The 16475-nt window shown below is 35.9% G+C and overlaps 1 protein-coding gene across 2 annotated transcripts; it reads left to right on the plus strand.

Annotated features, from left to right (window-relative positions):
- Positions 1–1309: 1309 nt before the first annotated feature.
- LOC131298948 (E3 ubiquitin-protein ligase MBR2-like) lies at positions 1310–11653 on the plus strand. Of its 2 annotated transcripts, none has more exons than XM_058324455.1 (7): positions 1310–1813; positions 5691–6468; positions 7535–7833; positions 9571–9624; positions 9866–9955; positions 10067–10207; positions 11191–11653. In XM_058324455.1, exons 2-7 carry the CDS (start codon positions 5751–5753, stop codon positions 11320–11322), a joined length of 1434 nt encoding a protein of 477 aa, XP_058180438.1. In that variant the 5' UTR covers positions 1310–1813; positions 5691–5750; the 3' UTR covers positions 11323–11653. The 2 variants fall into 2 exon arrangements, with proteins under 2 accessions (XP_058180438.1, XP_058180437.1); XM_058324454.1 differs by having other exon boundaries at positions 1312–1813; positions 7523–7833.
- The last annotated feature ends 4822 nt before the right edge of the window (positions 11654–16475 follow it).

The raw sequence follows: 16475 nt of genomic DNA on the forward strand, positions 1-16475 counted from the left end.
ATATTGTTAACTTTAAAAACATTTTACTTTTGATTATAGCATTGTGGATACTCGTACTATATCTTTCTACCCTCCACTATATTCCCTCCAAAATAGGAAATAGTCCACGTTACTATTTCGGACATTTCAAAAAATTGTTTATATTTTTTAATTTATAATGCTAAAAATATCCAATATAAATCTTATTTGATAGATCTTAATTAATTTTATTAGATAAATTTTTTAAAATCATAAAAAATATTATAAATTGAAAGATATAAACAAGATAAAAATAACAGAAAAAAATAAAAAGTGGACACTCATTTAGGAACGAAGGGAGTATTCAATTGATATGACATCCAATATTCAACTCCAACAAATTTAATGACAACAAGAAGATAACGGCTAATAATTCATCGATTAAACTAAAATAACGGTAAACTACCTTACCGTTGGTAATAAATTGCAAGTTCCATTATAACATACCGACAATTTAATCACCATAATCTACCGCAAATTGACAACAAGAAGACGACGGCTAGTAATTCATCGATTAAACTAAAGTGACGGTAAACTACCTTACCGTTGGTAATAAATTTCAAGTTCCATTATAACATACCGACAAAACTAATAACCATAATCTGCCGCATAATAACAACAAGAAGACGACAGCTAACAATTCATCGGTTAAACTAGAGTAACGGTAAACTAACTTACCGTTGAGTAATAAATTGCAAGTTCCATTATAACATACCGACAAAGTTAATAACCATAATCTACCACATATTGACAACAAAAAACAACGGCTAATAATTCCTCGGTTAAACTAAACTAACGATGAACTACCTTACCGTTGGGTAATAAATTACAATTTCCATTATAACATATCGACAAGGTTAATAACCATAAGCTACCACATATTGACAACAAGAAGACGGAGGCTAATAATTCATTGGTTAAACTAAACTAACGGTAAACAACCTTACCGTTGCGTAATGAATTGCAAGTTCCCTTATAACAGACAGACAAAGTTAACAAACATAATCTACTTCATATTAGAGAAAAAAAACAATACTTGATCAATCTTCTTATCCATTTCACGAACGATAGAAGTCGCTAATAAAGAATGACATCGTTGACATGCTATGTTTAAAGTTCGATCATAAAAACACCCACACTCGTGACAACTGTACTCTACCCCACGTTAGAAGGAAAAACTTGAATCATGCAAGTATCAATCTGAGGTAACCTAGCAAAGGCTCATAGGAGTAATTTGCTTACAAATTTTGAATAGAGTCAATTAAAGAAAAAAAGTGATTAGTTGGTATGAAGACAAAAGGATTAATGAGAGTAATTAGGCGTACCGTGGTTAAGTTCAAACTCTGTGTGCGTGGGAGTAGAAAACAAGGAGGGAAAGGCAATGAAGACGAAGTTGGACAGAGGAAAACCCACCTGGAAGCCTTTGACGGCTTTCCCTATCCGTAGAGAGAGAGAGAGAGGGAGAGAGAGAGAGAGGAGTGGGGCGAGTTGAGATTTTGTTTTTTGATTTAGAAGCAGACACGAGGATGTCCTCGCTGGCTCACCTTACAATTGGTTCTTACCAAAGGATTTGTCTGTTTTGGAGAGTAATTATGGTCTCAGCAATCCCCCTTTGGAAAACCCTCGTCAGATTACGAGCAATGAATGTGTATATATACCCTACCCCGCTCCTTCATTTTCCCTGCCCAGAACCCTCTATTCTTTGCTCATTTGGTTCAACCACTAGAGGGTTAGAGAGAGATTCTGGAGTTACAGCTTTCTCCGTATCTGTAATCCCTGCAGTTCTGTCGCTGTGGTATAATCTCTGCTACCCATTTGCTCATTTTGATTCTACGTTAATCTAGTGTTCATTTGGATGTGTTTCTTTTAATCTACATCTGTTATAAAATGGATTCTAAAACTGTGGTTTTAACTGGCAGTCTCATAAAAAAAATGAATGAAATTTTCTTTTTTGGCAATCTCATAAAAAAAAAGGCTGGATTCTAGTATTCATTTGGATGTGGTTATTTGTTTATCTTAATCTTCATCTGTTATGCATGAGATCGTTGGTGGGCAATGTGGATCAGGTTTTGTGCTTATTTTCAAGTAATTTTTTTTAATTTTTCGCGGATTCGATGTTTGATTTTCAATCCCATTTGTTTTAAGATGCCTCTTCTACTTTTAGATCAGTTAACAACTTGTGTTTGTGATTATATAGTTACTGATTTTTCTTTACTTGTAGCCTTGTAGGCATGGGATCTTTGGTGGACAACCTAGAATAGGTTTTGTGCTTATTCTCCAGAGATTGTTTGTAATTTTTTTGTGGGTTTGATGTTTGATTTTCTAACCCATTTGTTTTAAGATGCCTCTCCTACATTTAAATAAGTATTTGACTACTTGCATTTGTGATTTTCTCTTTACTCCTTTTCTTCCTTTTCCCTCATTCTTATTCCTGAATAGGTGGTTCATTTTAATCAGTCTTTCCTAAAAAATCTAGATGATTGCTTTTGTAAGGTGTTGAGCTATATCAGCAAGGTCATGGTTATGAACTGATTGAAGCATGAATTGTGGATTATTTCTTTGTCTCTCGTAGAGTAAAAAAGTTCATGGGAGCTTTTCTTGTTAAAACTCATATCAACTATCATATGTGGAAAGATTGATTGTTAAAATCCGTAAAAGTAAAGAAGCTGCCTTTTTTCCCTCACTCTTCCTAAACTCACTGCAAACTTCTGGCAGGGGGCCTTTGCCGCCACCCCTGTCTCTTGACTTAGTTTTTGTCCATGCATGAGTCAATCTTTAAGCTTAATATTGTTTACGTAAATGAACTTGATTATCGATTTGATCTGCCGGGCTTAGAGCTGCATCTTAAAAACTTTAAGGGGATTGAGGTAATTTTTTGATCTACTGACCCCTTATTCAAAAGGTGCTTAGCCATTCTCGCGTTTCCGTTCAATGAACTATGTTTGCGTGTGTGACATATGCCAAAGCATTCTAAAATGTTATTTTTGTAAGCTTTCTTATGGTTTTCCTATGTTGTCTACTTTTTCTGATTCATTGGTTTCGAGGATGTAGTAACATTTATTTTGGATATTCAAAGGATTAACAATACAGGCATTGTTATCTTTATTGCTCTTTTTATCATATGATCCATATTTATCGATGCATAGATTTAGATCTTTAACCTAACGTGGAGTTCTTTTTTTAAAATATCTGTGTGTGTGTGTGTTTGTGTGTTTTCAAAGTTTCCTTTTGTCTGTTGTGAAGCCTTTTTCCATTTCTTCCAATTCATTTTCTTACTCTGCTTGTATAAATATTTTATGGGTTTTTTTTTTCCATTTTTTCCTTTGAGTACTCCCTTAATCAGTCAAGTTTAAGGGTAAACTTATTTTAAGGTTGTCAATCAAACAATTACGTACTCGATAAATATCAAGTGGCAAAATTTAGTGACTTTCTATTTGTCGATACAAATTTTGTCCATAGATTTTTAGTGAACCAAGGATGGTTTTAGTTGGTCTTGCATGCAGAAGGTCCATTTTCCTGTAAATTTTATGTTGATCCTTGAGGTTAGATCATTGAACATAATGAGGAAGGCTCCGAAGGCACCACTAGTCCATGAAATCTAAGTTGCATGAATTAGTCCATAATTGGAATTGTAGACGTGAACCTTTGCATGCTTCAAGCAATAACTACGAAACTACCTCATGGGCACGTTTGGTTGACAGGTTTATTGTAAAGAGATATATAATTCTCACTGGATAGGCGTACATACAATCCCACCGGATTAATACTTCGTGGGATTATATATCTTAGGGACGTTTAATTCGGTTCTCGCACATTTTTAAAAAACTCCGAACATGTGATCCCCTTGGATATATAGTCTCATTTGACGCTAATATCCATTCAAATAAATGGGCCCTGTATTTACAATTTACCAAAGAGTGAGTGGTCTAGATTAAAAGTACAAAAATGGCTAAATCAATGTTGTACAATTCAGAATCAAGATTTGGCCAAAGCAGATTCATATGAAATGGTCAAATTAGTTAACTATAAGAAACAAGATGATTACGAAGTATATTCATCAACAAAACGTGAAATTTAGTATAGATATAATGTTTTGTCTTATTCATCTATTGATTATGAAAATAAGTGGGACCCATATATGTATGGATCACCATTCGAAATGACTAAGAATCTAAAACTTTATTAATTATGTTTTATTATATACTAGATGGAATATTCATAGGGCTTCATGCCCATTGATGCATGATATAGGACAACTTTAAAATTTGTTATTGTAAAATCCATGGTGAACTAAATAGCCTCATACGTAGTTATTTAGTTTTTTGTGTCTGCACTTTATCGTTTCCCTTACCGTTGCTGTTTGCGGTATGCTTTCCCTTTCTTTTCTTTTCTTTTTTTTTTTGTGTGTGTTTTTCCTGTTATTTGTTTGCCCATTATTTGCCCAACCGCTTCATGAATGCTTCGACCATTCAGTTTGCAATAAATAGAATTTGTGCTTTACCCATGCAAGTATAAACGATTGGGCTGTTTGGGCTAGTATTTGCTCTTGTATTTGTGGATACATCATACATGTTGTCCAGTGATTGATTTTTTAGACTAGCTAGGTGAGCTTCATGTTAGTGTGAGTGATATTGCGCATTTACTTCTTTATGATCCCCTCAAAATTCCCAATTTGTCTTATGGTTCTTTTCCTCTAAATTTTTTGAGTCCTTCCAGGAAGATCTTGATGTCGTAACTTAGGAATGTCCCACTTGATTCTCAGGAGTACAAATCAACTTTTCTTTCAAGATCTACGTCACATCTCCTAGAGTCCTATTTTTGAAAGCTGTATAACTGTGGTTCTTTTAGGTGTTTCATGGGTTGTCTTTTGCAGGAGTAAGTTTGTGGTTCAGTTTGTATGTATGCTCTTATTGCTGTTCTTTCCCCATTACTGTCAGTTTGGTTGAAAGAATCATGGGGGCATTTTATCCTATGGTACTTCATTTTATTCTTCTTCGGCTGCTACTTCTCTCAAACCTCTTCTAATTCTTTCTTAGAAGAAGCACCATTGTGATTAAGAAAACTCACTACTAGACTCTTGGATTACATAATGTGTTTCTTGGTTTGTTCTTTTTGAGGGCTGTGCAAAATTTGAATCTCAAACATATGCGTGTCAATGGAAGTAGTCAAGCAAAACTGTTTTATCATGCTCTTTAGGGTTAACTTATTACTCTTCCACTGACTTATATATTAGATCCTTCAGTTTGCCTTCCTTATCAGACAACTTGACATTCGGATACGTAATCTGCATTAACTGAGGAGATCTAATGTTAAAGGTTCTTCATATTATTCAAAATTTTGTCATTTCCACGATTTGTAGTAGAATTCTCTCCTTTTTTTTTTTTTTTTGCTTTTCTCTCCTTTTGTAGACTCAATTTGTTCATTTTCTTTTTTCCTATGTTAAGTGACGTATGATGTGTCTTAGAGCTTGTCCCACAGTGGTTAATGGTTAGTCTCTCCACTCATGGCCAATTGGTTTTGAGTTGGATCCTTTAACACTGTCCATTGTATATTTTATGGTAATCAAAGGATTTGGCAGAAATGCATTTTTGATTAGTATGCTTATGCATTGCTAAACAGGTTACATCCTAAACTTATCTAGATTCATTTTTATGGTGGTGTCTTGGTTCCAGTACTGCAGCAAAGGCTCGTGAAACCTAATTGTACTTCATTGGAAGTACATAATTGCCATCATGGAAGATCAAAGGAGCTCCTCCAATTCTATTTCTTCTTTTAACCATGGTTCCGATGTCACTTACCAAGGTTTGATACAACAAAATATAGAGTCTGTGAATACTGAGTATGGATGGTTGCCTTCCCCAGTCTCCAATGTTGGAGCCAGTCTGATCTTGGCCGAAGCGCATCCAGAGCAGAATAATCATATGAGCACAAGTAGTGGTCTGGTTACGCTTGGGTCATCAACTTTGCAAAGTGCGACTTCCGATGCTGTCACGGCTAATCTTGACCAGAATTTAGCATACGATGACAGCGATGTGGATGCTGACCAGGAAATAGGTGTGGATCATGGGAATCAAACTTCAAGTTTGGAACGAAATGCAGCACTTCTGCGGAGAAACATCCGTCGGAGAATGAATCCGGCAAATGAGCAAGATTTTTTTAATTCAAGCTTGTCTTCTGCTTCACCTGATGACAGTTCCCAACTGTTTCAGCCTTCTTATCGGAATTGGGTGACTAGTCCAAGCTCTACCAGTAATGCAGTTGGCTCTCTTTTTGTTGCTACAAGTGGAGGTTATGCATTTCGGCAACAAGAGAACTCCCAGTACATCCCCAGAAGTGCCTCTTTGCAGAGTATGCTTGTTTCTGGAACTGAGAGGGGGAATTCGAGCCGCCAACATCTAATGACTTCAAGAGTTGTCCCCAGGAATTATAATTCTCAGAATGGCGCATCAGGTACCCAGTGGCGGCTCCAAGATTTTTTGGTCAGGATAGTCATAATTTCATATAACACTTAAATATATGATAACTATCTTAATTTTTTTCTTCTTGTAAATAATAGTTCTAATATGATGGTAGTAACGGTTTGTGAAAACAAATCTGCATATCCATGAAATTTGACAATCAGTGTCACGAGTTTTCCTGTTTTGAAATCATTTAATAGTAGCTTTTAATTTATCATAGCTTATAGAAAAAACACTATATACTATTTATGAAATATTTTTCCAATGAAGGAAACCAAGCAATCAATTCAGCCATTGATCTCCTAATCAGTTATGCGCTTTACTATTACTAGTTTTATTATTGAAAAGCTTCTTCTTTTTTTGGCAGTTGGGATAGGTAATGTCTACTTGGCCAAGGAAATCATTATAAAACGGGTTAAGCTACAAAATAAATTATGTAATTGATGGAGAACTTGGTAATGATTTTATTCAGTACATTATATGTTTCTTAGGGCTATTCTTTGCTGTTATTCTTGATTTATCTTGTTTGACTGGATTTATCAGTGTTGTCTCTCTCTCTCTCTCTCTTTTGAAGATGAATGTTGTCTATATTTGTACTTATCTTTATTTTGTAAGAGCATACTCAAAGGATTCTCACATTTTTTCGAAATCGAATGCATTAGTTGTCTTCAGTGTTAGTGTGGATGCCTTTAGCTCCCCCTACATGGGCATTTCTAGGGTTCCCTTGATGTGGATTCCAGCTTTATCTTTTTTATAGTTTGGTTTCTCGGGTTCTTTAGGAGCGGAATTCTCAGGTTTCTCTTTATCATTGTTCTTTTTATATCGTCCTGTATCAGTTATTGTTAATAGTCAAATTGGTGTTAGTAATGAAGTGAGTTAAGATATCGATTGAATTTTTAGTATAATAAAAACCGAAGGCATACAAGTGCTTATTGTTATTTTTAGTGCAGTCAAAGTGTCCGTTCAACACACAAATCAGCATACAATTTTTTTTGCTATTTTTTTCCTTCCTGTTATAGTTTATTCATTTGACTACCCTGGTGCAGCCGCCCCTGCAGGTACTCAGCTATCTCATCCCCTGGTGTTTCCTCAGCAAAATGTAACTAGAAGTTTTCCAAGTAGCTTTACTAATGTCGTCCATCCGTCCTCTGTGATGAGATCTGCTGGTATTGATTCTGGAGGCCAGGTTGGTTACCAGATGCCACAGCCTTCAACTGCAGCCACTGCCATGATGAACATTATTCAATCTCGATTTGGTAATGGAAGGGCATTTCAGGCTAATGATGTGGTGCCTCGTAGTTTGCCTCCATCACAGGCTGTCATTGATGACCAGTCGAGAGCTAGACTGCAAAGAACGGTACTGGAAACTTTAATGGTTCCCTTCATTCCTTTTTTAGCCAAGTTCCCTATAGATCATATCCATATTGTTGTTGTGTTGTTTAAACTTCTGGAGTTCTGTCAATGCACCTCACAAACCACGGTTTTACTTTCAGTTCATGTACTTGCGTATGAAACCGTTTGCGTTATATATAGTACTAGCATTTAATACCTTACTGAAAGCGTCGAATAGGAAATCCTACCCTTGTCCTTTACTCCTATGCCTATGGTGGGGTTCATCGGGGTGTCCATGTTGTTTCTCATCTCTGTCACGATCATCCCTCCCCTCAGAATCAAACCTAGAGGAGCAGCAAGTCATTTTAGAACTCAAACAAATGGGGATCCTCAATAAGGATGCCTTTGGTTTAGAAAGAGAACTTCTATTGATTTGATAGAGCCCAATAGGGAATAAGGCAAAAAATAAGAAGGTATGAGAGCAAAAGTGGACTTAGTGAGGTATCTTAGAAGCTAAAAGACAGTTGTGCCTAATTCAAAAAGTGTTTTTCTTAGATCTTAAAGGGTAACATACGACTTAAGCAGCCAAACAACAGTAATGAGTAACCTTCTCCTTTCCACGCTCTCCCAAGTCCCAAGGAACACACAAATATTAATTAAACCACAGAAAAAGACATACGTCCTAAACTCAAATCAACAAGCTTTTGTCCCAATCCTCAGTTTCAGTTTAAGGTAATCATCTCCTTCCTTACATTGGGCCTTCCTCTATTTCTTTTGCCATCCTCTGTGCGTGTCAAACGACTCAAACCAGTACTCCTTGTAGGCACATTAACTGGCCTATGGTGCAAGTGTCCATACCATGCCAGACAGTTTCCCATGATCTATTTTCTCTTGTCACATCACCAGTCCCCATTCTCCTTTGGGCTACCTTTTTATCTGAGAGTGTATTTTTCCCTTAACCATCCAATATTCAGTGCCATATTCGAATCATGTCTTATTTTTGTTGTATGAAAATTTCCCTGCAACTTGATGGCATAAGAGAATGGAAAGGGTCTCTCTTAGGTATATTGATTAGGAACTAGCCAAGGTTATCTAGATAGGTATGTGGCTTTGGCAGCGGGATGAATTAAAAACTGTAAGGTTAGGACAGAAATCAAGATTTCCACATAAACTATTTCAGTTACGGCGTTTATGGAAACGTCAAAGAAGACAAAAACTTAGCCGTATTATTTAATGGCCTATCAAAACCAAAAGAAGGGTCCTTACAAAGATGTTGTTAAGAAGGGAAGAAAAGGGATATGAGGTGCTTTTAATGATGCTGTTGAGGACATGGATGTGTATCAGTGTCCTGTTCTATAACTGAAAAGGGTTAGACATTGATTATGTAGACTTTTGCTTTTACGTGTAATCTTACTTGATATATGCAATAGAGTGCCTAAGACATGCTTGGTAAGTGCCAAACTTTTAGTAGATGGAAATGCCCTAGAAGTAGGTCTATGGTTCTGAATGGAAGGAATCACAGGGATATTCAAACTCTCAAGACATGTCTTCAGAGCTGCTTGTGCTTGCAATGAGTGTGATCAAAATTGGAAGTAATTTTCAAGTGCACATGTATTATGTTATTTGGTTTGTTGGGCACTTATTTGAAGTGGAGATAGTAATACATGTTTTTTTGCTTCAGTAATATCCTTATCGGTTTTCTTCTAATAATAGCAACCACTCCCCAATTTGGAGCTCTAAAATAATCTATTCATTTCAACAGGTTCGCCAAGCCTTCAATATTCTACAAGCGGCTGGTGCCTTCGATCATTACGAGGTTTAACCTTCGCTATGTTATTTTATACTTGGATTATCAAGTCTATGCTTGCTTTGGGATAGGGATCATAGAACTTGGTTGAGATGTGCATGTGCTTTTTTCCAAAATAATTGTCTTTTTGGTGCTAATTTCTGCTATTACAGGGGATCAACGATTGATAACATTATTTAAAGCCATTGTATATCTTTACTTCTTTACCAAATAGAATAATCTTTGACTTGCATTCGGAGTGGTGTGCCAGGGTGGGATGATACACGGCCCCTCGTTTTTTGAAGAAGAACCTGATGTCTATGACAATTTGCGCCTGGACGTCGACAACATGTCCTATGAGGTAACGCTTCAGTTTCAGATGTAAATGTTTGTATGGTGTTCTTTTTCCATTTTTTTGGCATCTGACCCTTATTATTGGAAATTGCCTCCTAAAATGACACTTTTGGCTTAGGACTTGTTGGCTTTGGAAGATCATATTGGACATGTCGGCACTGGCTTGACTGAAGAAACTGTTTTGGGGGCTCTAAGGCGGGTTACTTATCAATCAATGAGATTAGGAACTCCAGCAGAAGAAATTTGTGTTATATGTCAGGTAAACAACTCTTAAATCTACGCTTAGTAGCCTAGTTGATCATCTCTCTCACCCCTAGCCTACCAGGGGAGGGAACAAACTACTGGTATGTTAGTAATGTAGATATACTAGATAATAAATATGAATCCCTCTCCTCAAATAATTAAAGTTTTTAGAGGAGTCATTGGTCAACAATTAACATGGAATTCGAGCAAACAACTGGGCATGTATTCAAGTTCTATTTCCAGTTCGATAAGCTGTAGTACTACTTCCTCCCTCTGGCTTTGCCTGTCCCTTTTCACTGTTTTGTTGCCATTAAAAAACTCGTCTATATTTTTCATTCAATTGTTTGATAAGATTTTAGAAATCTTGTTTGGAAGAATAATGTTAGATCGTGATTTGTGTGAAAATTTCAAATATTTTCAGACATGCATCATTTACAAAGAAAATGGAACTGAGGGAGTACTTGCATCTGTTTGGCCCATGTTACAGAGGAGAATTTGGGTGCACGTGTGAGGACTGTGTTGATTATGTATTTATTTTAGTGCAGTATTTGCTATCCTAACCATTCTATAAGCCCTTATGGATATGGATGTTTATTACATATGGTTATGCGGAGTTAATAGGGCTATAGATATGGATGTCTATTACTTGAGTTTAGGCGGAGCTAATAATTGCTATAGAATGGTTAGTAATTGGTACCAATAGCAAATACTGCACTAAACTAATCTCCACATTGTGTGTGTAGTTCTAATTACACCCCTTTAGCTGACCTCTACTCTTACCTTCCGAAAAAAATCATTTTCAGTGCGATAATGAGAAAATTGTAGAAAGTAAAAATAATTGTTTTACGCAATCACCTGTCCTGTTGTATGTGGCGGCCACGTCTCTCGAATGGACTGCTTTCACTGATTGCAAAGTTGTATGCTGTGTTTTTCACACCACTGGTATTCCAGGCTTCTTATTATACTATATGGTTCCTTATTCATTTCCACGAATTGCAGGAGAACTTTGCAGACTGCGAGGAACTTGGAGACCTCGATTGTGGGCACAAATATCACTTCGATTGCTTGAGGCAGTGGCTTGTTCACAAGAATACTTGCCCAATCTGCAAAACTACTGCGCTGGCTGTATGAGCAATATCATGTCTCGGGGGCACCCTCTTCCACCAAATCAGATATCATTTGCAAATTGGTTGATCCCTCTAAACTTCTCTTTTTCACATGCCGTCAAAACTCCTTTCTTTTTCTTCTCTTTCTCTCACAGCACATTTCAGCAATAGCAGGTTTTGGATTCCTAAGTTGAGACCTACCCCAGGGTTTTTGAAAAACTCAAGTCTCAATAGTTTTCAGACAATTGTATTTCCAATTTGACAGCTAGCTTTGTTGTTGAGGTTTTTTCGCAAGTGCCGCTTTGGTCGGTGAACTCCTGGACAGTTTCTGCTAAATAAACAGTTGTTTTAGACTTGATCTTTGTTGCTATTTCTGGTTTAGTGTTTGATTGCTGTTTGAAATGCTACATTATGATGCTATTTGCTGCTAGCGGTCTTTACCGTCTGGGAAGTTGGTCAAGATCGTATGCAAATTATTTCTAAAATTATCTGTTGCTAGCGGCCTTTTTGCTAGTTCCTTCATGTGTTTCCAGTTGCCGAACAATTATGCGAACCGGTTGCTTTATTCGCACAATACATTCGTGCTAGATGTTTTTGGTTCATGTAGTAGTGTTCTGTGCCTTGGATTTTAGTTTCCTGTTTCTTCTGAAAGTAACATATATAGCCTTCCCAGGCCTCGTTGGTATGATTTTCAGTTCTTCGGTTACTTTCACTTTCTTTTTTCTAACGAAACAAGATTCTAGTGGTAATATTGTTGTTGTATTTACTTCAAAAACAGTTTTGGAGTACAAAACAAGATTCTGGGTTGTTTTCAGAAAACAGTTTTGGAACAAGTTTCCAATATCCGTTTGTTTTCTATTTTCTAGAGAGGAAAAAAAAAAAAAAACACGTTGTAAGGAAACCGCATGTTTAGTTTTTGAATTTAAATAGAAAACATATAAAACCCAAGACATCGTTGTTTGGTTTTGTTGCTAGAGTTCATACAGAGAATGTTTGTGTTTAAACATGGGGTTGCTTGGTGATCAAGGTCTGGGACCCGGAAATTTACTAACTCTTAAAACATGAAGTTCGAAACCTTGCTGGTGCTATTAACTCATATTGGGCAGTCCGTATCGGTATTTTTTTTAGGCTAGACAATAGAATATTCGAATGTTAGTATATGTTCAATTACTACGAGGTCCGACCTCTTGTACATAGGGGTGAATTATGTATCATAGGTGGAATAGTAAGTTCAATTATGTGTACCACCTCCTGGGAACTTTCCTGAGTGGTGATAAAAGTGTGTGTAGTACGTAGTAGACTTTGAAATAAGGAAAAGTGTGGTAAGTATTATTGATGTAAAGTAAGGTGTGATGTAAGCAAGAAGATATTCTTGCTAGTGTTTTCTCCTATAAAAGGAGGGCATTGTAAAGAACCAAGTTAGTATGTACGTCAAGCCGTAAATCTCATGCTCTAAATGTAATTATGTAAAGGAGAGCTACACGACCATTGAACAAAACCTCCAAGGTTAGTCCATACATGATTTTGTTATTGTTAAATGAGTCTCGACCAATGAATGAAAGAATTGATCCTCTAAAAATTAGTTGAGGTATGCGTAAGTAGTCTGAACGCATTACTAATCCGGGATGCCTTTAGCTGCTTCTTCGAAGGGTTTCTTCTCCCTTGTAATGAAAGCGGCTTTGTCCACGAAATTAGTGGTGTTTAGTGGAGGTAGTAGAAACGTTGCAACAACAAACTCTCAGATTGAAGATAGAGGAGCTACGGAAAATGATTGCCTGATTCAACCGTGCACGTCTGTCTCCTTGCTGAATAAAATGGGCATTACGAATCCAAATCCAAACAGATCGAACGGAGGTTTCACTTTTATGTGTGATCGAGTCATGTATATATCGGAATACTTGCTTTCATCATTCGAACCCATCTCAAACGAGTTTTCACTAACTTCGTGTTTCGTTCGGTTGATGCTTAACTTGTGTCCGGGGAATTTTTGGTTTTTGTCTAGAAGATAGTGTATTTTTCAAGATTCTTCAAATTTATTGTTTTCCAAAATTTGTTATTTTGACATGGCAACGATTCTTTTTTAAGGAAAAATAAGCTTTAAGAGATATTCTGCAACGAAACTTTTTTTGCTCGGCTATTCTGCAACAAAATATCAAGAACGAGATTGAAAGTGTAATGGAACTTGATATCTTTTCTTTTTTTCTTAACGACATAGAAGGTATCCCTATACTCACGGGATGAGACCAACACCCACGAAAAGAGAGTTAGAAGCAACTAAGAGAAGGGGACCACTGGACGCGCGTATGAGGTTACCCACATGGATTTTCACCTCCTACCTTGTTGGCCTACCTCCAGAATTGAACTCGCATCTCCAGAATGGGAGCAAATCCCTGGCCAATGGAAATCGATCTTTCGTTGGAATTTATAACGCGCTCGAGCTTGAGTTTTTTTTTTTTTTCGAAAAAGAGCAAGTCAAGAACTTGGTTACGTAAATTTACTCCCTCCGTCATTATTTAATTGTCCACTTTTGCGTGCATTTTCAATGGCTTATATCTCTCGATGTATATTATATTTTATGTTTTTAAAATCATTGTCTTATAGAAAAAATTGAGATGTATCAAACAAGATCCATATTACATATTTTTAGCAATATACATTGAAATATATAAGCCGTTAAAAATGCACGCAAAATCGTAGTGGATGCTTTGTTCTCTTTGCAACTTAAAAAGAATTTTTCAAAAAATTCTTCATAGATTTTCCATACTCTCAACATTTATCTCTTTATCTCTCTCCACTTATTACCCCTACTATTTTTCAAAAAAAATTTCAAATTTCAATCCAAACAAAGCAAAATAGGGGGAATACTAGTTTTGACCAAAAAAAAACTACTAGTTTACAGGATAATGCAAAACAAACAACACCTCTTCAAAAAAAAAAAAACAAACAAACAACACAAATAAAAAAAGAGAGAGCTACATATAGGATGAGATAAATCTGCCCTAGCCCTATCAGCAGATTCAGCACAATGTAGAGTGTTGAAGAAGTATCATTGACAAAGCAGTACTCTTCTACAGTGCACGTCTGCAAAATCATCATCCTATCCAACCAAAAACGTCATCCTGGAACTCAACGTGTGCGAGCATTTAACTTCAACATGGCAACAACCTTGATTGCACCATACCCAAACACACACTCATGCGCGTATGAAAGGTGGGTCCCGCACACGTCAGAGGTGTTTAGTGTGCGCAGGACTCACCTCTAATATAAGTATGAATGTGTAAATGAGTACGCATTTGAATGTAATTTTAGACTTATTGTAACTCGTCGCTTGAGATAATGAAAATACAAACCTCACATGGTGGACAATATTTAATGCGCAAAAAGTGAACAATGGATAATGCGCAAAAAATGCATTGATAATTAAAGGTGTATAGGTATCCGAAAAGTGCATTGATATATATAGAAAGTAATCATGTCAAATATATTCCGTCGAATTTTCTAGTGGCTATATAACGACAAGAAAGTAATTTGTTATGCGAAAGGGCTAATGTAATTCTACAAACGTGAGGGAGAAATTTGTAATTTTTAGAAATTTTGAGGGTGATTTTAATAATTTACCCTAAACGAAAACAAATAACCAAGTACCATAACTTTAAAACACAAGCACAAGCACAACTGTGTCCAGAGCCGTTGATTCATTTCACGACTTTCAGACACAGTTGTGTTTTAAAATTGTGTTCGTCACATTGCTAAAAAAAAGGGGGTTAGAGCATCCGCAAAGGGTTTGTTAATTAGTGTGTGTTAAGACTTAACAAACAAAATTGTATTTTTTTTGCCACAATATTTGTGTGTTAGAGTGTGCTAAATGTAGTAGTGTGTTAGTATGGTTATCAAGTTTAGCAAAGAAGTTAATAAACAATAAGTGGGTGCTATCCCTATAAATTCAAACTTCAACTATAAAACATAAATGCCCACACTGCTTTCTTTTTTGAAGACTTATCGTTAGCTTGATTTACCGTTGCCTTTTTTTATTGTTTTTCGATATATGTATTGAACACCAAATGTCAGAATTTAGGCAAAATAGAGAAAACAATGGAATTTCATGCCCTGAACATAATTCTTTTAAATGAGATGTGGAGTGGGAGGAACATGGCCATTGGCCTTTCCTTCATTACAGAAAAATAAAGTCGGTGATATAGCCATTGTAAAAGTTTTTTGTTTTGATACGTTATTTTAAAGAGTTAATACATTCCTAACTAACCCATTGAGGTACTCATATATATACTAACACACTCTTAAGTTAACACACACTTGTGGAACTCATTTTTTTATTCTAACACATACTTTAACAAACATTTTGATACACAAATATAACACACCCATTGCGGATGCTCTTATATCACTTTCACTTTAACAGGCTCACAGGCCATACCAGCGTCCATCTTGATAATCGAAGGCCCCGTTCCAGAACAGAAAAAAACCCCTTATTTTTTAAGAAGACAATTTCAAGCTCAAAAATTATGGGCTTGTTAAAATTTAAAAATATGCAATATAGATCTTGTTTGAAACATCTCATTGAGATCTTTTATACGATGCAAAAAAAATTAAAAAATTATTTTTCATTTATATTATTTTTAAGTTTAAAAATGTGAAATAAGTTGTTTATTTTTTAAGAAGGTTTCTGAAACGGGGCGAAGTCTTTCATCTTGCAGCGCATGTGGAGACAATAGATCATGTCAGTCGGATATTAAATGGAACCTGATTCAAACACATTTAGCAGAAGGAAAATGGGTTTCAACATGTTCCACCCACTGGATCAAAACTAAGGCATGGAGTACTCCTACTTTCAAAGGAAACAGGTTTAGATCACCTACATATTTCCCTCGCATACTTCACAACTCTATTCAAAAAATATTTTTTAACTTAATCATTACTTTTATTTCTTTTTCTTATTTTTCTATTATTACTCTCATTTCTCAGGAGGTGTTTCTCTTTTTCAAAAAAGTATTTTTTTGAAAAATAAGGTAATTTCAAGCTCAAAAATCACGTATTTACGCGAATAATTTTCCAACAAATATGGATTTTGTTTGATAGATCTCATTAAAATCTTTTAAACGGTGCAAAAAAAATTGAAAAAAATATTTTTCATTTTCATTATATTTGAGTTTGAAATTGCCT

This window comes from Rhododendron vialii, chromosome 8a (assembly GCF_030253575.1).
Source record: "Rhododendron vialii isolate Sample 1 chromosome 8a, ASM3025357v1".
Classification (NCBI taxonomy): domain Eukaryota; kingdom Viridiplantae; phylum Streptophyta; class Magnoliopsida; order Ericales; family Ericaceae; genus Rhododendron; species Rhododendron vialii.